General features: G+C 36.7%; 1 protein-coding gene and 1 long non-coding RNA gene across 4 annotated transcripts in view; one reads left to right on the forward strand and one right to left on the reverse strand.

Annotated features, from left to right (window-relative positions):
* LOC124162501 (methyl farnesoate epoxidase-like) overlaps positions 1 to 21,892 on the forward strand; it is a 28,611-nt gene extending 6,719 nt beyond the window's left edge. For 2 of the 3 annotated variants that reach the window (XM_046539065.1, XM_046539066.1), the window contains 8 exons: positions 4,509 to 4,748; positions 6,432 to 6,610; positions 8,009 to 8,257; positions 10,865 to 10,979; positions 18,270 to 18,450; positions 19,288 to 19,414; positions 19,651 to 19,792; positions 21,536 to 21,892. In XM_046539065.1, coding sequence (XP_046395021.1) covers positions 4,509 to 4,748; positions 6,432 to 6,610; positions 8,009 to 8,257; positions 10,865 to 10,979; positions 18,270 to 18,450; positions 19,288 to 19,414; positions 19,651 to 19,792; positions 21,536 to 21,723 — 1,421 coding nt within the window. In that variant the 3' untranslated portion in view covers positions 21,724 to 21,892. Of the gene's footprint in view, positions 1 to 4,508; positions 4,749 to 6,431; positions 6,611 to 8,008; positions 8,258 to 10,864; positions 10,980 to 18,269; positions 18,451 to 19,287; positions 19,437 to 19,650; positions 19,793 to 21,535 lie in introns of those variants that run through there. The other variant, XM_046539067.1, reaches the window with a different exon arrangement.
* Positions 1,806 to 13,840, reverse strand: LOC124162502. The gene is made up of 2 exons (XR_006865587.1): positions 13,656 to 13,840; positions 1,806 to 2,296 (listed from the first exon to the last, which is right to left on the reverse strand). It is a non-coding gene; the product is annotated as an uncharacterized LOC124162502 (long non-coding RNA).
* Positions 21,893 to 23,728: the final 1,836 nt, after the last annotated feature.

Consider the following 23,728-nt stretch of genomic DNA (forward strand, 5'->3'; position numbering starts at 1 on the left):
ACTGTTTCTATAATCAGAAAACCCGATAATAACACAATAGTAAGCAACATCCATAAACCATGCGAAATGCTGAAGTGGGGAAAACAGTTGGTGAGAAGTCTGTTATTGTCACTCAGCAGTAATGACTGGTTTTCTGATTACTCATGAGTAATTTCATCAATCAAATGAAATTACAGTTTAAATTTAACTACTTAACTCAAGATAGAATATTATAAAATTGATTATATCATTTTAATGCTGACTTACTTTCTTTTTCTATTTCTTTTTCAACATCAAAATTTGTACTAGGTACAAAATTTTTTCACCTCTCTGCATGGGCCCTATTCATGTCGTGCGCACGCGACATGAATTGACGGATCACTCCATGACGCTGCATACACATTTAAGGGATCTTGCCAGGTTGTCAGCTGACCAAAGATTAAGAGTATCTCAATCAAGTTTTAAAATAAGTTTTATTTCACAACGGCAGTTTGTACACCCAAGTAGTGAAATAAGGCGGGGAGTGCAAATCTTCTCGAAGCAGAGAGAGAATCGACTGTCTTTAAAGTGGGGCTTCTTATTGGTTACGGCTTACCGTGGGTTTCTCTTCAGGATGGCGGAACTAACCCGCAATAACTAACACCGAACCTTGATGATGATGAACTCCCCTTGTCCTTCTGTGCACTTCCCTTTTATTCTACATCGGCCCAAGCTGGAAGGGGAGGGCCTCCGCTAGGCGTCCACACCTCCAAGATTAGAACCGAAAGTTGAACAAATATGAAAGGGCACATCATGACACAAGGCAACGGAATCCCACGGGACTGCGGGGAAAGGCAAAATAGAAATAGCTCCCGCTACAAATTGGGAAACGAGGTTAAGTTGTGAAAACAGGCAATACTCTCTCTCTCTTCCTCCTTCCGGCAAACGGCACTCATACACACCGCACCTTGTGCTCACAACATTCACTCAAAAAAATTGACTCCAGAACCCACCCCTTGGAGCATCATGAAATACGAATCGCATTGCTGGTTAACCTTCGTCGGGTGCAATGGATCTGATGGGCACAGCACGATTTGTTTTTCGTTTCTCTGCACCATAATGCGGCATAGACCCTTGAGGCTCATAGTAGCTTTATGTTTTGACACAGCCTATGCAGCCTTTCACTTTTCGCATTTATACCTAAAGATCAGACTATTCAGGATAGTTGAGCAAAATAAAAGTGTTATTAGATAAATAAGAAAGCAAAATAAAAAACTGATCTTATAGAATTCACGTGCTAAAATACATTAAATATAATAATACTTCATAGCCTAAAGAGCACGTTAAATCGCACCTTGCTGGATCAGTCCAGGGCCATATAAAGGGGTCTATGCATAGCACAAAAGACATCATGTAAGTATTCAGCTACATTAATAATGGTGATTTAAACTTTAAAGGTATATCAGTTAGCCATGCTAAAAGTTTATAATGTTTTTTCATATCTGCGCCTGTCAGGCACATTATGCCTGAACCCAGCAGTTCCAATATTGCACCTGCTGAAAGGTTGAGGGTTGGAAAAAAGGGTTAAAAATCAGTTGATTTGTGGGCACTCCTAACACAATGAAATTGAGGGGTAATAGACAACATCATTAACCATTAGGCTGCAGAAACATATTCAAACTTTTGACTGTTGAGTGAAAGAAGATTTTTTTTTCTATACCTGATAAGAATTCAATTCTGAATAGTAGGGTTTCTTTAGCATCCTAAATTACCAGGAGCACTATATACATTGAACACAAATATTTCCATTAGCTGTTAGCTAGCTAATTGATCAGAAAAAATTTTTGATTCTCAATATTTGGAGGTTTACTAATGAAAATTACAATCAAAAATCACTTCCTTTGGTTATTATCCCATTCATGAAGCTTGGAAAAGCATTAGAGGCACTGCAAATACCACGACATTAGAGGAAAACACATTATGTACAAGGTAAAACTACCACAAAGACCTTCACCAGAATAAGGTTATTTCCTAAGACTTCCTTCACATTTAAATATTATATTATACAAGAGGTGTTACCAAAAGTCAGCAGCTTGTGAGTTAATTACAGGTGTTGGTTTTCAAAAAAAACATTACACATGAATCAATCTATTTCAATTGCAAGATGAGATCACATCCAGGGCCAACCTTTGCCGCTGATTCTGCAGTGACACTGGTCGTAGCTATTTTTCCCATCCTCTTCAGCATATCTCAGCAAAATACACGCAGTTTCCATTGCAGATATTTCCTCTACTAAATCCTCGTTAAAATGTTGAAAGGCACCAGATACTTGCAATCGCTGAAATAATAGGTAATTCAGCAATAGTGACATGGAGTATTAGCAGGTGCCTCATTTGTACCTCGTAAATAAAAAAATTCATTGGTAAATATAACATACTTGAAGTATGTAGAGTAATCAGAGTGGAAATGAAGACAAATTCCTTCATTGGGAGAGGTCCTCATATTTGAGCGCAACAAGTACAGAATTAGGGGCGCAGCTAGGAATTAAGGCTGGGGGGGTTTAGGTGCAACTAACACCGGGGTGTGTGTGGGTATGGTATACCCACCAGGATAATTGGTAGGTGCGAGATTAATAAATTGCGGAATTTTAAAAATAAATGGTTCAAAATGGTGAATTTTACGGCTATTTTGAGGGATACTTTATTCATCCTTACACTATTCTATTAGTAATGTCAATCCAATTAAGTAAAATGGGTCAAACTTAAAAATTTCTCTGAGCTTTGGGGGGGGTTTTATCCCCCAAAACCCCCCTCGCTGCGCCACTGTACAGAATGACCTCAGACGAGAGAGGATCAGGATGCTGGTTCTTCAAGAATTTCATTCCATAACATTCTGGAAAGAACCAGACAAATATTATGAAATTACTCAGCAGAAAATTTTTTGCTGGCTCTGAGGCTTGAACCCAGGTTGCCTGCTTGTGAGACACTCACAGATCTATTAGGTCTAAGTGACAGATCAGTGGATCACCACAAGTACAATCATGGGCATAGCTAGGGTAGTGCCAGAAGGGGTGGGGACCCTCCATTAAAATAGACAAATGGAAATTGTGGTGGCCACCCTTCACATAGTACTGACGAGCCTTTTCAGTATAATATGTGCATAGAAAAATTTCTTCAGAAATTAGGCTTCATATGACCGATGAGATGGTCATATAAAAATAATATCCCAGGGTAAAAAACACCCCCTCTAAAAAAAACTGATATACCCCGAGACTCACTGGAGGGTGGGAGGTCATATGGCATCCTAAGCCAAATTCTATGGCTACACTCAAGAGTTCAGCATGGATAAGTACACAACTATGCACAAACTATAGCAAAGTTAAGTCAGTTCTTCAAAACGAACATATTCACAATAGATATTTGGACACAGAGTGATAATACATATGTACTCAACATCAAGAAGAACAATATGGAAATAAAGACATACGGGTGTATGCCACGTGATGTATTATAAATCGCCCCGATGTTTCGCGACCGACTGCTGGTCCTTTCTTCAAGGGAATGGTGCCGGAGTTTGGTTCTGCTGCCTTTTCTTTATTTCAGGTGGGAGTGGTGAGAGGAGGGGGTGAGGAGTGAGGACCGGAGATGGGAAGATGAAGAAATGTTGTGGATGACTGGGATCCATGTATTGCTAATTCTCTATCTGGTATCTCTGTTGTAATTATTTTTGTTATTCTTTATCTCTATGGCTTTGCGGATGAGTCAGGTTTTAAAATGTTTCACCTTCACAATGATTCTAGACTTTTTGAAAACATGGGCGTGTCCCACAGCTTCGTGCTCTGCTACGGCTGACTTCATAGGGTAACCCAGTCGAATGGCCCACTTATGCTCTTCTAGTTGAGTTTTGACAGTTCGTCCCATTTCCCAATGTATTTCTAATCACAAGTTCCGCAGGGGATTTTGAACACTCCTTCAATTTGAAGTGGCGTCCTGTGCTTGACATTTCCCAAGAGGTGTCGTGCTTGGGTGCGTGGTTTAAAAATGACCTTTGTCATGGCATACACCCATACGTCTCTCTTTAATCGCCATGAACTGTGAACACTTCAATCAAGAAATATGGAAATATTTACACATGCAATGTAAAAATGAAGAATGATAGACATGAGAAAGAGCAATTGTAGTTCCTTCACCACTAGATGTGTAAACAATAAATCATACTTCACAAGCAATTTTGCATAATAACACCAACCATGGTAAAATTTAATAGGAGATTTATGTTCCCAATTTTAAAATACAACTCATGTACCAATTAACACAACTTATGTACATTCAGGAAACATTTACCATTTAAAGTTGACACTGACACATACTATTAATTCAATCTATCTTTTACCAGTCATCATCATCACAGGTAAAAAATCCTGACATTAGTAAGATCGAGCTCTCCACATAACTTCCCAATCAGACTAATGTTTTCATGGGAATGCATTTCATTCACTGATAAGATTGAAATATGAATTCACCTAATATTAAAATTATTTGATCTTTCAGGCCCCACAAGATGGCCAATAATTGGGAACATGTTACAATTAAAAAGATGGGGTTCTCTGCCCCACTTTTCACTTGGTGAGGCAGCTCGTCAGTATGGAGACGTAGTTGGACTGTATTCAGGGCGTGTTCCCGTGATTCTTATATCTAGTTTAGACGGGATCAAGGAAGCATCATCAAGAGATGATCTCGCTGGACGACCAACTTCAATAGTGCAAACAAAAATTGACAAAGGAGATTATGGTGAGTACATAATTAAAATTGATAAAATTATGGTAACTGTGCATTATTTTTAGCCATCGCAAAGAGAAAAAAAAAACTTATTTTTTCCCAAACATTGGTTCTAATTAAAACCACTGGGATCACATAATAGTGACCGACTAGTGGCGCCGACACCATGGGGCCTGAGGGGACCCGAGCCCCCTCAAAAATTCGTTATGGGTGTGAGGAAAAAATGTGTCAGGCTTGTCGATTTTCCTCGGAGTGTCTAGATATCGAGATTCGTGTTGCCATGGTTCTAATTTTGATAATATGACTCTTCTAAAATGCTTAAAAAAACCTATAACTCACTACTTATAAAATTTCCCCGGTTTGGGCCCCCCCAATATTTTTTGTAAGTCGGCACCCCTGACTCCGACCTAACCAACAATAAGCAGCACCTCGTAAGAAAGTGTGATCAGACCAGATACTAGGATCATAATGATTTTTTTTTTAATGACTGCCCATTTCTCATCACCAGAAATGCTCTGGTAATAAATACTCCATGAGGCGACAACCTTACAATTCTTCCTTGGCAGTCACATAACAACTTATAGATAGTAAACTTATTTAATTTGCCCACATGCATTCACAAACGGGGTGAAAGAAATGTACCGTTAAATATTATATAAACAAATTTCATCTCCAATAATATTTATAGCCAATGAGAAACAAGTATAATATAATGAATAAAGAATTATTTTAGTAATTTTAATATGAATTTCCCATCAATACTCCAGGTGATTCAGTGCAAAGATATAATTTTGGTGTATACACAACATGAAATGCTCCGTCATAATTTGAAGTAGCAAATTTGGTTCATTCCAAGCAAATTCCAATATTATTCCACAGTGCCTAAATATTTGTAAGAGCAAACTGCTAAGTCTAATTTTGGCTTTTCTAGCCCACAAAAAAGATTGCGCAGATTCTGAAACTAAATATGCATTTAGAAAGCACCACAAAAGAGGTTGATCACCAAGACTTAATCTAGATTAGGTAATGTTAAGCTATATTTATCTGATTGAATGAAATTTTTAAAATCATAATGTGATGGGTAGCAAACAACAACAATCATGGAACTAAAAATGTAGAGTATTCAAATTTATTTAAGCAGTACCTTAGGTCCCTCATGAACCAAAATACTCTGTGTTTACATCTAAACAACTATTTTCCCGGAATAAAATATTTTAATGAATGCAAAGCAAAATCAAGGGGATTGTGGTAGCCTATTGGCAAGAGTGCTTTGCTGCTGACCAAAGGATGCGGCGTTCAAAATTCAATTTTCTTTCAATGGATAAAGCAGTCCGACACCCCAATAAAAATACTTTCATTGTGAGGGGGAACAGGGAAAGGAACTGGCCCCCATATCCTGAATGTACAAAATTCACACACCAGAGGCTAAATCTTGGGCGAGCTCTACCCTCACTTACCTTCAGTGGCAGATTCAGGAGGGTGTCACAGGGGTTATGACTAGGGCTGTGCGAGACCCAGGTCATGACCCCATCTCCACATTTGATGCTGAATCTGCCCCTGCCCACCTTAGGCAACATACCAACTGAATCACTATGAGATTACATGTGATTTGAATAAACTATATTATGTACTTGAGAAGAGAAAACTTCATCCTTCCCTCAACTGAAGAATATGTGTTGGACATATTATTCACAGGAGTGATTCTATCTTCGGGTGAGAGATGGAAGGAGCAACGGCGATTCACCCTACGCCACTTGAGGGACTTAGGATTTGGGAAACGCAGTCTCGAAGGAATAGCTCATGAGGAGCTGGAAGCTGTTTTTGATGAAGTGGACAAACTATCGGGAGATGGAAAAACTGGCAGTAAAAACCCAGTAAGATATACACAGTTAATTCTCAACAATAATGAAAAATTGTTTCCATGCACCTCAACAAGGTCATTACAGCTAACATGGTTTACCTAGAAGATATCCCTAATAAGTCAACATAATAAATAAAAACTATCACCCATTTTATCATACATAATTTCCCTCTTTTGATGCAAACTATGTACAGTACACTCCCGATTATCCGGGCTAATGATGGGGAGGGACAGCACGAATAATCGGAAAACACGGATAACCCTAAATTTTGCTTATATGTCTTGCAATGTTCATAATTTACCTAAAACAAACAATATATTATTATTTATGCAGTTATTCTGCTATTTTAGAGTGCTTCCCAGGCTCAATGAGAGCTTTCTTCGCCAGTTCGCGATCTTTTTAACGGAGATAACATGGTTTTACTCGAATCATTAATGCTCCATGGTTCAAGACCTGGTTTCAAAAACCACGTATCCGTGGCTGCGTGTTCACGGATGCAGAAAAGTGCTTTGCACGAATGCTTCAAAACCACTACTCGACGTCGGAAACTACAATTTCAGGCACCACGCCACGTAGTCCCATCGCGCATAAGTTTCCCGGGTTGCAACTGCTGCGGGACGTGTATCCGTCATCACGGAGCGCAGCCGCCCGCTACGAAGCTTGGATAACAAAACACGCTCCTTCCGTGAATGCGGCTAGAGCGCCATCACTTCCGTTTTACGAAGAGGATTCTAACGGAAATAATAATCCCGGTGTATCCTAGCATTAATGTAGTAATACCGATGATTTTGAGTCCGATTTTATTATTTTTTTAATACCGATCGCGGAAAAAATTGAGCGAAAGAGAAAATCATGCACGGATAATCCGCAACCCGGATTAACCGCAGCTGGATAATCGGGAGTCTGCTGTATTTAGAAATGCATAGGATGCATTTAGAAATAAAATAGCAGGAACCTGTGCATATCCAATGCATTAACATATCGATGGCTAAGCTCTAACAACACGTATCTGAAAAATAGCAACGTTTCAGGAGAGCAGAAAAACGATTATTTTTTTTTAGTTGTACACTGAAATTAAAAACGAAAAGTTCATAAACCTGAAAAATAGGCATTCATTTGCTAACAAAGAGTTGTTTTTTCCTTGTATTTTATTTTTTTAATGCTATAACACTTTGTTTAAGATACCTGTCTCAAACCAGCCGAATTTGAGATATTATTGTTAGAACTTAGCCATCGATATAATGCATTGGATAGTAACAATAAGTACTTACAATTCATATCAAAATAAAGCTTGGTCCCAATTCACACATAATCAACATAGATATGAACACTTTCATGGACAAAGTGCAAAATCTGAATATGTTGGCATGACTTATCAGTTCCTGTCTAATTTAACTTTTCTTTCCATAGGTATGTGTTCATGACATTTTAGGTACAGCTGGGATTAACGTATTGTGGCACATAATATCAGGCGAAAGATACAGCCATTCAGATCCTCATCTCAATAAACTGATCGATAACGTGAAGAAACTGATTACCATCAGTGATCCCAGTGGAGGTGTATCAGTGGTGTTCCCCATTTTTACGAGTCTCTTCCCTTTTTGGACTCAACTACCCACATTTCTAGAACTCCGAAACAGCTTGCATCAATTCATCAAGGTAACCAAATAACTTTTGAATCTTAGGCTTTGTGATAATATTTATTGGATTTTCAGAGGAAAAAACTTTCATGAACTGTGAGGGAAAAAAGCATCCCAACAAAGTTTACAGCCACTATCAGCCTGCAGGAATTTTTTTTTTATTTGACGCTATGAACTGATCTAATCCACTGATATCTAATTCACAAGCCAAATTCTGACGAAGGAAAGGCAAACAAATCAAAATGCCTCTCCCCCTTGTCTTCTTACAAGATGGAAACAGAATAGACGCATGCAATTCCAGCTGTTTCTTGAATTGTGGATAAGATAGTGATTTAATGCCTTTGAATCGTTCTATTTAACTCTTATGTCAAAAATTTCCTACTTTTTCCATTTCCCAATTTTTTCCTTTATACTGAGCACCTTTTCCTGCACTCGAACAAGGTCGAAAAATGCATCAAACCATTGAGGAACTATTGCAGGCAAAAGCATACATTGTCTCTAACTTGAGCAGAGAAAAGAAGAAGATGATGAAACACATTTTAATTTCACTTCTTAGAATATGACCTACGGATAACATGTCATTACATACATGGGAAACTGATTTTCTTGCACACTAATAGTAGCACCACAACTTGGGCCAAAGTCTTTTTTCCCAATTTCACAGAAGAGAATACCTAATAAGGAAGTTAACTAGGATACTTAGGGATACCTACATTAACAGTCTCTAACAAATTTAAGCAACATTTTAACACTATCGTCATCTTAATTGTAAAAAATAGATAGCGATTAGTTTTGAGGGGCAACAAAATAATGATAAAAGGTACATGGCTCCTGACCCCAGTTCACTGTTTACCCATAAGGATTAAAATGAGTCCAATGGTTCAATAATGAGACCTTACTAATGAGCAAAATCCCTGCATAGTTTTCAAGGCCAAAAGTGAAACTAATCAATAAGAGAAGAGAGGGCAGAGAATATTTTTTTCTGCTCTCAACTTGGCAGGCAAAAAATATTTTTGTTTCTATATAGCTGTTGCAACCCTTGCTCATTCATACAACTCTCTAAAGCCGATGTCCCACGGTCAAATTTGCGTCAAAATATTTTGATCAAAATTTTTGTCCAAATATTTTGATACAACTGGACTGGGGGTGTCCCACGATGCATCTCAATTTGATCAAAAACAAACGAAAGATGATATTTATGTAAACAATTAGGAAACTTGTGGAGGTGGAGGATTCTTTCTTTTTTAGCAGGCGAAATTGTCTGAACAGGCCTCTTGAACATTAAAGATGCGAAAAAAAGAAAACAGAAGGAATGCTGAACTTGGCCTTGGCTGGAGAGGGGTATGAAAGCGTTGGAATAAGCATGCTAAACATGTTGGAGAAGGAGTTGGTCGCCGATGTTCCCGTTTATTATCGATAATAATTGACAAGTGAGGATATTTTCATGTCCCTTATCAGCAAGGTTGAGGGCAGAATAAAACGCCAGGATACAAACGTGAGACAGTTTATTCCAGCGAGGAAAATGTTATTAATAAATGATGGACATTGTGGTTGAGGAGATGTTATGAATAGTGCTGTAAGCGTGCATTTAAATCACATTTTTCTCTCCTAATCTAGCAGTTTCTAAAATAAGGTCCTATCCTATAATCATAGTAATAGGAACGGGCAGCTGTAGTGTTTCACAGGTACAATCGTCAGTTCATATTAGTCATTTCTCCAGCTGCTCGCTCGCATTGTACGCCTTCCATAAAGCGTAAAATTCGGCCTCGATACCTTAAGTAAATCTTTTATTATTTCTAAAACATCCCTCCTGGTATTGCGATTCTAAAGATCGCTTCCTTTCTATTTAAGATCAACTGATTATTACGGATTTCCTAGTTGAGAGCTTCCATCGCCTATCACTAAGACAACTTTTTGCTCATATTTACCTTTAGGGCCACACCAGGCGATAAAATAGACGATCACGAACGTATATATATATTTGAAATATTTTTTTGTGAATTCACTTCGTGGTATGTTGATATTATAAATTTAAAACTAAGCCTTTTAGTATTCCATACAATACTAATGAAAAACCTCAACCGGTTTCGATCTTTTCAGGTCCTTATCTAGAGGTTTACGATTAAGATAACGACCTGAAAAGGTGGAAACCGGTTGGGTTTTTAATGCATACTGTGTGGAATACAACAAATTTTATTTTTGTGTCCATAATATACATAATTATTAATTTAAATACTCATGCAGACGATAAATAAGTTTAACCTATTTGGCCTGTGTGTCAGCGCTTGGCGATGCTTTTTTGTCAAAGGCTCTGTGATTGGTCGGTTTCATCCAATTGGATGAAAATTTAGAACCTGTCCTATCCATTTGTACAAATCGGTGATATAGGACCAAAAGCCAGTTGGACAAAATTTTGACCGTGGGACAGGGTGCGCGTCAGTTGCATCAAATTTTGATGCAAATATTTTGACGCAAATTTGACCGTGGGACATCGGCTTAAGAAAAGGCATTATGGCTTTGACATGAAGTAATTTAACAATTATTCTAATTATGTATGTAACTATCCAAGTCATTGTACACATCATCAATAATTAATTTTAAAATTATTTCTTAAATGTTTAAAAAGGAAGAAATCACCGGCCATAAGAAAACAATGGACTCGGAGAATCTAAGGGACTTCCTGGACATATACATAAGTGAAATTGAAAAGCAGAGGAGCAACTCAACTACATATTTCTCAGGTAAGTTTATTCGTCAGGAAAATCACACAAATTATGAGGCTAAGCAAATTATGCTCCCAGCAATCCTACAACAGGTATTGGAACAACTTTTACATTCACTCACTTACTGATTCAACCCAAAGGTTGCTTCAGATAAATGATTGTAGAGCTCACCCCAGACTAAGTTACAGGCATGCAAATATCACACATTTAGGGCTTCACCTGGAATTTGAATCCAGGACTTTTCAATCAGCTACCAAGTGCTCTTCTAACTAGGACACCACACTACTCAACTTCCCATTTAATACAGTGAATAAGTAATGTAATATGCTGTGAACCATCGCATAATGAAAATACTTTCACTTAAATGACCCCATTATGTAAAGTCATGCTAAGTATAATATATATACATAGTTTCGCTCTTAAATCTGAAAAAACCACACCGCAGACCAGACCTAGTACTTATGAAATGCAACGTAAGATTCAAAAGACTCATGAAAGGCAGGAGGGCGAAGAAATGGAACCTAGAAGCCCTGAAGGGGAGTATGAGGAGAGAATATCAGGAACTAGAGGACATTAGTATATGGGAGATTGAAAGTACTAAGACTGTAGAGGAAATATGGGATAATATTAAAACTGGAATAGTCAAAGTGGCAGAGAAGTCAATTGGTTACGTTGACAGTAAAAGGTTAAAGAAGCTGTGGATAACGGAGAAGATGATAAGGGAAATGGAGGAGAGGAGGAAGTGGAAGAACGTGGACACAGAACAGGGCAAAAGAATGTATAGACAAATTAACAATCGATTACGGCGCGAAACTAAGAGAGCAAGGGAGGCTTGGTGGAAAAGACAGTGTGAGGAAATGGAAAAATTTCAGAAGGAAGGAGAGGTAGGGGCGTTGTGTGGCAAAGTTAAGTCGCTATCGGGCGGCAAAAGAGGGCAAACCATGCCTAAAATTAAGGCTAAAGATGGAAGGATGCTAACCGAGCAAGAAGAGGTACAGAATAGATGGAAGGAATATATATAGGAACAATATCCCATGTGAGCTTCTGAAGAATCTAGGGAAGGAAGGTAAGAGAAGGTTTTTCGAACTAGTGCGCAGGATCTATGAGGAGGGATGTTGGCCGGAGGATTTCGTGAAGACGGTTTTAATTCCGTTACCGAAAAAGAAGAAAGCTGTGGAATGCGGAGATTACAGGACTGTAGGCCTAATATTGCACGCGACGAAAGTGGTACTGAGGATATTGAATAGACAAATGGAGGCGAGGGCAAACGAGTATTTGGGCGAAGATAAGTTTGGTTTCAGAAAAGGGACGTCAACTCGTGACACAATAGCGATAATGAGATCCCTAGTGGAGAGGAACCTAGAATATGACCAGGACGTGTATGCCGGCTTTGTGGATTTTGACAAAGCATTTGATAGAGTGAAGTGGGTGAAGTTAATGGATATTCTCAAGAAAATAGGTGTAGATTGGAGGGATAGGCGACTGATTCGCAATCTGTATATGGCCCAGACTGCGCAAGTGAGGGTAGTGGATGGAGAATCTGGGTGGGCAAGAATGGGCCGAGGAGTGAGGCAAGGCTGTCCTCTATCGCTGCAGCTCTTTAACGTGCACACTGAGGAGATGGTAAGGGAAGCGTGGGATGAGCCATATCTTGAGACATGATGATCCAATGAAAATCAATGTTGAAGGGTAGGTGGTAGGGAAGAACAGCACAAGTAGGCCATGGGAATAGGCGAATGGGATACATAGAGCAGGTAATGAATGATGTAAAGCAGAAGAATAATGAGGTTGCTAAAACATTAGCCGATACGAGAATTGAGTGGAGAGCTGCATCAAGGCAATCATAGGATTAATGATGATCATCATCTTTCCTATTCCCAATAAGAAAGAGCACATGACTAAACATTTAGGACCATAAGCCTGACGGCACATGCTTTGATGTTTGGTATCAAAAAGTATCATCTAGAGAAAAATATAATGAAAAGCATAAAAGTTACAATTGAGATTAGAACTAATTAATTCGGAATTAGAAAAAGCAAAGGCATAAAATCAGCAATATTGGAGCTCAGACTGCTCACTTAGGGTGGTCCAAAGAATATAAAAGCTCAAATTTTGCATGCCATCCCCTTGTGTGATGATAAATAACTAGAAAACTTATTTTGAGCGAAATTTCAAATCGATACGCCCACTAAAAGTCGTGCCCCACGCAGCTTTATGTTTTGGACATTAACTCCCTTAAAATCCCACAGGGTAGGCAATATGGATCGATAGATCCTTTTGTCTTTTCTGTTAATCTCGAAGTGTGACCTAGGACTTGGTTTCATGCATATATGCATGTTGACTTTCATTAAAGTATTAAACTTCAATAAATCAATGAAGGCTGAGCACTTTATAATACTAGTTGCTTATAACTTTCATGGTAAATAAGGCGAAGTGAAGCAATTGCTTAAGACATTATAGTCAATATACGAATAGGTATAGGTATGGTAACAGTTATCGGTAGTTCAGCCATGGTTCAGCATTCAAACCTATAAAATGTAAAAATTCACAGAAACTTTCAAAACCACTGCTATTACTGATACGCGATCAATAGGGGATTTAGTATCCATTAAAACATACAGAAATGAAGAATACCTGCACAACAATTGACCACAAAACAAATCGCAACTGATTGGGAGTGCATGATATGCTTACGGTTTCAATGCAGCGGAGTACCTCCTTAATTGTATTCCCACTTATTTTGATAAATCAACAGACGACACAGAAGAAAAAGAAGTATCACGGTTTCCCATGATGAGCTGTCATGATTGTTTTTTCTTGTTTTAGCACAATAAAAACATCCCGTCATTCGCAAAAACGATTAAGAAATGATCGCGCCATCAAAGTCGTGCGATATATCTCGATTCTATGCCAAAAACGATCGATACTAATTGACTTGACGTCCCACACAGCACAAAGTGAATAATATGCACATAATATTCAAATATTATGCGAATATTATGCCACCACAATGGTATAAAACGTGCATAATATGTACATAATATGTGCATATAAATGGTATAATGTCCTCATAAATTGCGATATATGCGCATAATATGCGGAATATATGCACTGATGGAATGGCATAATATTTGCATATATACGGAATATATGCACCTTTTATGTACATAAAAGGTGCATATAAATGGTATAATGTCCTCATATATTCCGTATATATGCAAATATTATGCCATTCCATCAGTGCATATATTCCGCATATTATGCGCATATATCGCAATTTATGAGGACATTATACCATTTATATGCACATATTATGTACATTTTATGCACAATTTATACCGTTGATGTGCCTATATATATGCACATATTATACCCATATATACCATTTATATGCACCTTTTATGTACATATTATGCAAAATTTATACCATGGATGTGGCCTAAAATATATGCGCATATTATGCCCATATATACCATTTCTATGCTCCTTTTATGTACATTTTATGCATGATTTATTCCATTGATGTGGGCTTCCATATAGTTGCATATTATGCACATATATACCATATCTACGTACCTTTTATGCACATTTTATACCGTTGATGTGTGATAATATGCAGTTACATTATATTCGAAAATTACATAAATAAAAAGTGATTTCTGGAAACGAGGAGAAATTTAATAAATCATTCATCTAGAGACACCATAGGTACATTGCACTAAAACAGGGCACAATCCTCCTACCTTCAGCGTTGTATCACAAATTTTCAAACATTCAGTTAGGAGTCCTATATCATCGCAAATTTGGTTGAAATAACATGTAAATGACATCTAAAGGCAAACATTCACCCTTCCATAATCGTTACTCATGAAATTGAGATTAAAGAGCACAAAGTATGTCACACGAATTCACAATCACAACACTCGCGATGATTCCTTCCATGACATCCGCATGGTTGAACATCTACGGTCTTTTCTTAACGAATGTATTATAAATGGTCCAAAATGTGATTCCAAACCACAAAAAGGTCTTCTAATCGCATAATTGTCTATGACTTATAGAGTTGTGGCGAGCAATCACGCAAACGATGTAAGCAAGCCGTTCTTGAAAATACACTCAGAAACAATAAAGATCATATTGTCACTAATAATCACAAATTAAAATAATTATAAGCATATATCATCAAGTATGTGATATCTTCAGGGCGCAAGTGCAGCTCACAACCTGGATCAGTACCATAAGTGCCAAAACTTCGTCTTTCCTTGGAATAGCCTTCCTTCACTTTTCAAGCTGGGACTCTGACTGAAAAAGTACCGTCATAATATATACATTTAGGTAATTAAAAACTGGGAATAACTCTCAAAATTAGGAGCGTAATAATTTCAGATTTGCTTGCAAACCCTATGACAAACGACAACGACTCACGTGTACTTACTTTGATTTTAAATAAAGTCCTGTTCTTCATACCCTGAAGTTTATTATTCCTTATCGTATATGAGTTACCAGAATAGTACTGTGACATAAAATAGCTCCGTAAACCCATCTTTTCCTCATTAATCTTAGATTTTTCAATATACGTTCAATTCACCCAACTACGGCAATATGGCTACGGCAACAACTAACAACACTAACAATGCTAACAATGACTAACAACTGCTAACAATGCTAACAACGACGCAACGTGACGCAACGGCAATATGGCTACCAAGCTGCCTACCTCGCCAGACCGGAGTATGCCGGTGTGGAAAATAAAACAATAATAATAATTGCGGAGTATTCTGCGAACGATACGAAATTGTTAGTGATATATTAAAACATAATTTTTCACATTTTTTTATACAGAGGATGTATGATCATCGATTTTTACGGATACAATCACAGTTTACGACGGCATAATATTTAAATATTATGTGCATATTATTCGAATTTTATGAACAAGATCGACGGAATATTATTTGCATTTTATACGTATCCATTTATGCAACTTTTATACTGAAAAGAATTTTGAGTTTGCTGGGTGGCCGTTAATTAATGATTCTTATAAGAATCATAATTAACGATGAAATGTTACTAACAACGAAATAATATACATATTATGTCAATATTATTAATAGTTTACGGCAGCATAATATTTAAATATAATGTGCATATTATTCGCATATTATTAGCATATTATGTGCATAATCGACGGAATATTATTTGCATTTTATGCGTATCCATTTATGCAACTTTTATACTGAATAGATTTTGAGTTTGCTGGGTGGCCGTTAATTAATGATTCTTATAAGAATCATAATTAATGATAAAATGTTACTAACAACGAAATAATATGCATACAATGTCAATATTATTAATAGTTTACGGCGGCATAATATTTAAATATAATGTGCATATTATTCGCATATTATGTGCATATTATTCGCATATTATGTGCATAATCGACGGAATATTATTTGCATATTATGTCTATCCATTTATGCAACTTTTATACTGAATAGGATTTTTGAGTTTGCTGGGTGGCTGCTGATTTATGATTCTTATATGAATCATAATTAACGATGAAATGTTACTAACAATGTAATAATATACATATTATGTCAATATTATAGTAATAGTTTACGGCGGCATAATATTTAAATATTATGTGCATATTATTCGCATATTATGTGCATAATCGACGGAATATTATTTGCATATTATACCTATCCATTTATGCAACTTTTATACGGTATAAATTTTGAGTGTGCTGTGTGGGGTCATATTCTTTTGGCGGTTATTTAAAAAAAATGTTAGTTTGGAAGTTATCATGCCGGGTGTTCTCATTTTATCATATATTCTCATTGTGCATATAAGTGTATCTCCTTCGGGCCCTTATAAATTTTAATAACGTCTGGGATAATTTATTTTCATTTTCCTGGCGCTTATAAATTAAATTGTAAGATTAGAATAGAATTTCTATGCCATATATTACAAGAACCCGGCATGCATCTTTTTAAAGCTGAAACAGACATGTATATACCTAATGCTGTGTCTTAGCGACTGACTAGGTCTATACAAGAATTGCCATGAGAAAAAATTCCCCTGGACCTGGAATCGAACCACAGACCTTTGGCTTTTCGGGCCACTGCGCAGACCACAACGCTATCCAGGTTCCTAAATTCCCATGGCAATTACACTGAGGGTCATGGTACTAGGTGACTAGGTCTAATTTGCAGATGTATATATCAAATAATTTCAATATAAAACTTCCAACCATATACTCCAGCGTGACTTTTCTTCTGTCCATTATAATTAAATTAACATTAAGCTTTTCTTCCCTTTTTAATCTAAGTTTCATCACTAAACCTTAATTATCGAGTGTCTGAGAGTGAAAAAAGGCTTTGTTGAGCATAGATTGACAAATAACAGAAAAAAATTAATTGACCGAATGAAGATATCATTTTAATAATATCTCTGAAAATATAGCTATTTTTTACACCAAATCCCAGCCATTTCAATGACAGTAATGTCTACCACAAAGTGGCACAGTGGTCTTATCAGTAACAGTTTGAAAAGAGTAAAAGGAAAACTTAAGCAAACGTATTCAAATTATGTAATTACAAGAACCATCAGTAGGTACCTACCGTTGAAAAAAAATTCTCGCCCAGAAATGAATCAACAAGATACTGAGAATTCAGCTGCAGAGAATTTAATCATTTCCCTCAAAATAAAAACTTCTAGTTTTTTTGTGTGTATCTGAGTACACGTGCAAGACGTTTTCATGGATGCTAAGCCTCATGAACTAATTTCGGAATAAAGCGTCCAGTGTTTTATTTGTCAAACACCTTGTGTTTGATTAGTTTACAGACTTTTAATTGGAACAGTATGAAGCAATCACTGCATTTACATTTGCAATAAAAAACATAATGTCAAATGAACCTTCACAATAAACAAGAGACTATTACAGAGAAGACAACAACTATGAAACAATCCAGAAACTCAAGTGTTTCTCACACATCAAGAAATATAGACTGCATATTGAGTACCACTCAAACCAGCATTTGGGCTGGCATTAGAAAATTACCTTCCCAAATTGCAGATTACTTACTTGCTTTTTCTCTCCCTCTCTCTGCATATTGAGTACCACTCAAACCAGCATTTGGGCTGGCATTAGAAAATTACCTTCCCAAATTGCAGATTACTTCCTTGCTTTTTCTCTCCCCGTTAACCAAAAAGAATTTTAGAAAGGTATTAATGCAACACTAAATTCCAAAGACTATTCTCAGAATCTCAATTCTCCCACCTTAGTCTTCAATTATTATCTTCCAGAAAAGCAGTTGGTCCAAACTTGTGTTGACTTATTCATGGCTGGGAGTGACACAACCTTCAACTCCCTCACCTTCTCAGTGTTGTACATGATATTGTATCCAGAAGTCCAGTGCAAAGTACAAAAGGAGCTGGATATAGTAGTGGGAAGAGACAGACTACCATCTCTTGAGGATCGGCCCAAGTATGTATCCAAGAAGCATAAAATGCAGTTTTTATGGATAATTGATTACTTTCGTTTTATCGGCTCAAAAAAATACGTTAAACTCAATTTGTAACATTTTTTTGTGACCAACCCTCATTGCCAACAGGTAAAAATTATTTATTTATGTGCTTCAATGGCATTAAAAGTGGGGGGTGAGGATAGGTTTGAGACCCTTTCGATAGGGTCCAAGACTAATTCTGAGGCCTATAAAGCAGCCCTTCACAAGATGAAAATCTTTGGAGGACTGTCAAGTGACATCTCCAAAAGAAGATTCAGTACCTATAGTGAGATATACCATTCTGTTATCACTATACTTTTTTCACCACTTATTAATCTAGGAGATATCAAAGGTGATATATACTACATATTAACTTGCATATTATTAACACCCAACTGACATTTATATTACCTTCATTTTGAAGCTTATTGGGTTTGACCTAGGGTGCATTGATTTTTTTATCCATCAACCCAAATTTTTTCCACCCCTTGTACTACGGGTTGGTGGAAAAAACAACTACCTAAAAAATTATACACATACTGCCATAAATTCTACTGAGCTAGTATTATTTTTTAGGAAACCTTAATTTTTTTCCTAGGCCAGAGCTACAGGCAAGGATGCATACAGAAAATACATAACTAGGAATGGGAGGGGTCACTTATTATTTTTATTTGCTTGGGTAGCAATTGCAATAAAGAATCTTTTAAATTTTCCATGAAAAAAACTATCATACTATTAGGGGTAAAAGATTGTTTCTTGTTGTTTCAAATCTGCATCTCTAGCTCATAGGCAATGTCCAACATTTTGAAATGTTCCAGTTTACCTTATGTGGAGGCCACACTTCATGAAGTACTCCGCTTGAGTTCCGTCGCTCCTCTGGCAGTCCCACATTCTCCATTGTATGCTGAGAAGGATGTTGAATTTCGAGGTTACATTATACCGAAAGTAAGGTCCATTTCATTCATAGGTACTTACTGCTTACTAAGAACTAGATTAAAATTTTCACTTTTCAGTGTAAGAGGAAAAACGGTTTTAAAAAAATGCTTGTGATCAGTGAACTATATGAATAATTATAAGAAAGAATTTCAGAAAAAAATGAGATAAGTATCGCACAGTACGGGGCAGTACTGGCAGTATTCTAACCTACAGGAGTAAATATGTAATCCGAATTTCTCTTGCAGAAGTCAAGGGTGATCCTTAACCTCTATGCTGTACATCACGATCCAAAAATATGGGGTGATCCTCACAACTTCAGACCAGAGCGTTTTTTGGATGATAATGGCAGAGTGACCAAGCATGAAGCCTTGATACCTTTTGGAGCAGGTAAAACAGTAAAAGAGCACAAATTCCACAAAGAAACATCAAATTCCTTGACCCAGAATCTTATATTAATGCTTATTACTTAAAAAAATGGGCTAGCATTTAAAGGTTTATATTTCATTTTGTAAAACAAACTTTGCTTGATTAAAAGATATTTGGTAGAACACCAACCTCGGTCTCAACAACTAACCATTCATTATCAATAAAAGAGGGATTTAGTTAGCCAGACTTTTATCTATTATGTAGTCAACATCTTATCTGAGAACTAGACTGCAGCTGGAAAAAACTGTTGAAGGAGGATGGAGGATTCATTTGAAGAGGGTACACTAAAGACACTATCAACCTAATATTTAGGGAAGAATCTAACCCTTTTACCAAACACCCTATCACAGCTTCACAAAGAAATTACTCTTCATCACATGAAGCATTTGCATAGTTCTTTTCATAGGAACATTGACTCTACTGGTGGTATATATCTCATACGTGTATGCTGAGAAGAACTTAAAAACAAACTAAATTGGACTCCACTTTCATTTTTTACATTTAACTACAGCTCTTTCAGCCTAAAAAAAACTCAATATTAGGTCTATACCACCTACTTCAGATCCATGGGGCACAAGTTCCTGCTATTTTAAAGTGATCAACTTTCAGTGTGTGAATACATATAAACTTCATTTCGTGACTAGGACAGCTTCACTTTTCCCAATCCATAAAAAATAAGGGCCAACATATCAGTTATTCAGTTTCAGGTAAGGGAAAAAGCTGTGATGATATTGAAGTACTAAATCAGAGACTGCTCCACACACCAAAGTTATGTTCATTTATTCTTGGTTCACCAGAGAAGTGAGCAAAGGGAAAAAAAAATCTTTTAATTTAAGATTGTATTTTAACATTGATATCCTTGATCCCACAAAGTAATGCTTATCAGGTTTTCTATTCAGAAAAAAAATAGGAATCGATATATTTTCAACATAAGAGCTAGTCATCAACTGAATTACTACATATTTATATAAACGTAAAACATTTTATTTCACCGAGAAAATTTACTTCTAGACGCTCACGTGACTACTCAAAATGTTATAATCCCTCATTTCTGAGGACTTTAGCACAAAAAAAGATGTAGATTTCGAAAATATTCCCGAAAGCACCTCAAACTTTTCTCAAAATATCATTCCTGATATTGAACTATATTTTCTGTCTTTACTTTCTTAGATTATTAAGATGAATCGTTAGGGAAGGCCTTAATGCACTTGAGTTTCTCACACCTAGTTCGAATTTTTGGTGCACATACTATCAGGAGATAAAACATTAACTAAGTTTTTAACATTCATAGCCATAGGTAATACATATCAATGCTGATTAATCAAAGGCCATTTTGAAGACCCCAAGACCAATGCTGGATATACTGGACCAAAGATACTGTAATTTATTCTGGAAAGTTTGAATGCTGTATTGTATCAGCAAACTATCAAAAAAGTAAAATAACATGTACCAGTGTATCATACTGAGTTCTAAATCCATGGCAACTAAGCCATGAATTTAGAACAAAAAAGTTGGTAGCCAATCTTTGAAAAAGTTGGTAGTTCCACCAAGGAAAAATACCTATCAATGGTTGACTTGTAAATTGATTGAAGTACTTTATAATAATTATTATTGCATATGTTACCCTGAATAACATTTTACTTACAATTAAAATAATATACATTTGATAATGACAATTTGATTCTTACGCTCCTTCCATGACAGGAAAAAGGGCATGTTTGGGAGAAGCTTTGGCCCGGAACAATCTCTTTCTCTTCTTTACTGGTCTGGTGCAGAGATATTCAATGACAATACCAAATGGACTACCTGTTCCATCAGAAGATCCAGAAGGTGGCCTTACCCTGGTGCCGAAATCCTTCAAAGCACTCTTTGAAGTAAGGACGGAGAGATAAATATACAACATTGAACAAGAATGAAAACAATAGGGCATGGATTGAAAGAAATGCAGTGAATTTCCACTTTCAATCCCTGGGATGCAAGGGAAGATAAGAAATATCCTGAACAGTATGCTATTCATGTATTATATGTTAAATATAGAAATAAAATGAATCTATAAGTAAACCAGTAGATATCACCCACAGCCAAACGTTTTAAGCTAACACGCCATAAGCAAAACAGCTTCCTGACGACCCATCAATAGGATGGTTCCCTATTATTTTTTATTGCCTAAATCTAAAGATTATTACTCTTGAAGCACGTATTACACCCTTTACGTTTTTAAATGAAGATATCTATTTTTTGCGTTTTAAATGAAAAGTGAAAATTTTCAAGTGCGTGAAAATGCAACGGCTAAGTAGGAATAATGCGAAAAAGTCCGTGCGACATATTTTTGGTTCCCGCTGCTGCCCTATGAGGTGACCTTGAGGCGAGGCTTGAGCACTGATACAACGCTGGCTGCAAGCAGGTAGCTGAGTACCCTGCTAGCAGGTAGCGCTTGGCTTAAATATGGATTATTACTATCTTATCAAACGAAGGAAACTTTCCGACCTTAGGCAATTTTAATAGTGATTATTAAGACGTTTCCCTGAGCTCTGTGCCTCATGCATGAATTGGTAATCTCAGACGATGTAAAACTCCTGACTACTTGTATAGCATCTAGGTCCCTAGGACCTAAGTTTCCTTCGTTTGATAGGGTATTAAAAATCCTTATTTAAGCCAAGCACTACCTGCTAGCAGGGTACTCAGCTACCTGCTAGCAGCCTGCGTCCTATCAGCACTCAAGCCTCGCCCCAAGGTCACCTCACTTTGCGGCAGCCGGAACCAAAAATACGTCACACAGACTTTTCCCATCATTCCCACTTAGCCGTCGTGTTTTTGCGCGCTTGAAATTTTTCACTTTTCATTTAATCGCAAAAAATAGATATCGTCATTCGAAAATCTGAGAGCGTGAAATGCGTAGTCCAGGAGTAATAATCTTTCGATTTAGGCAATAAAAAATAATAGGAAACCACCCTATTACTATAATTCCCAAAACTTCTCCAACAAATACTCAATTTAAATTATGCCGTGAGAGGTTTCAAGAAAAAAACCCAAAACAAAAGCAATTTACAGTTCAATCTCACTTTAACATCCCAACATTTTACATTTTTCTGTGATTTACATTATTTTCTTCTTCACCTGCAAATATATAAAAGTTAGGTTTCTGTACTGACTGTATTTCTTTTGGAGAGGAAAAGTTACCACACCTACTCTCATCACTATTTCATCATCACGAAGTAAACGAGTTTTAATTTAAAAAATCGGGACAAAGCCATTATATTAACTTAAACAGGGTTCCAGAAGAACTTAAATGATTGGAAAAAGGGACATAGTTATTGATTCATTAACTTCAAGGCATCCAAATACAGAAGACTCTCGTTAAAACGAACGTAATTATGAAATTCTTGTTAATACGAAGCAAATCGTTGGTCCCAACGAAAAGGCCTATCCAATCTATAGTAAAAGAAACGTTATAACTTAATTTTCGTGATTACGAAATAACGAACCTCAGTCCCAGTCCCGGTAGTTACAAATTGAGCTTTATCACGAAGTTCCACGAATAAGCGACAGCATTTAGGTGGATATACACGAAGCTTTGTTTTAATAATTGCACAATTTTTTAGTTCTCCTCGTTCGCTTTACCAGAGATCATCAATTAAGGTTCTTTCTTAACTATAAATGCAACATCATTTAATAAGCTTCATTCCTCTGTAATAATAGTTACCTATGCATAACTGCCCGTTAATTGGACGTACAGTTAGTTATCTTCCTATGCACATTCGATTTACGAACTATCAGAGATACGAGTGTTCAAAAATTTCAAATTTGGCACCTTTTGATTAGGCTAATGTGACACGGAGGAACTCACACTTCCTGCATAATCTGAACAAAGTATCTTTGAATCCAGTGTGAAGTTAG

The sequence above is a fragment of the Ischnura elegans genome, chromosome 7 (assembly GCF_921293095.1).
Source record: "Ischnura elegans chromosome 7, ioIscEleg1.1, whole genome shotgun sequence".
Lineage (NCBI taxonomy): Eukaryota > Metazoa > Arthropoda > Insecta > Odonata > Coenagrionidae > Ischnura > Ischnura elegans.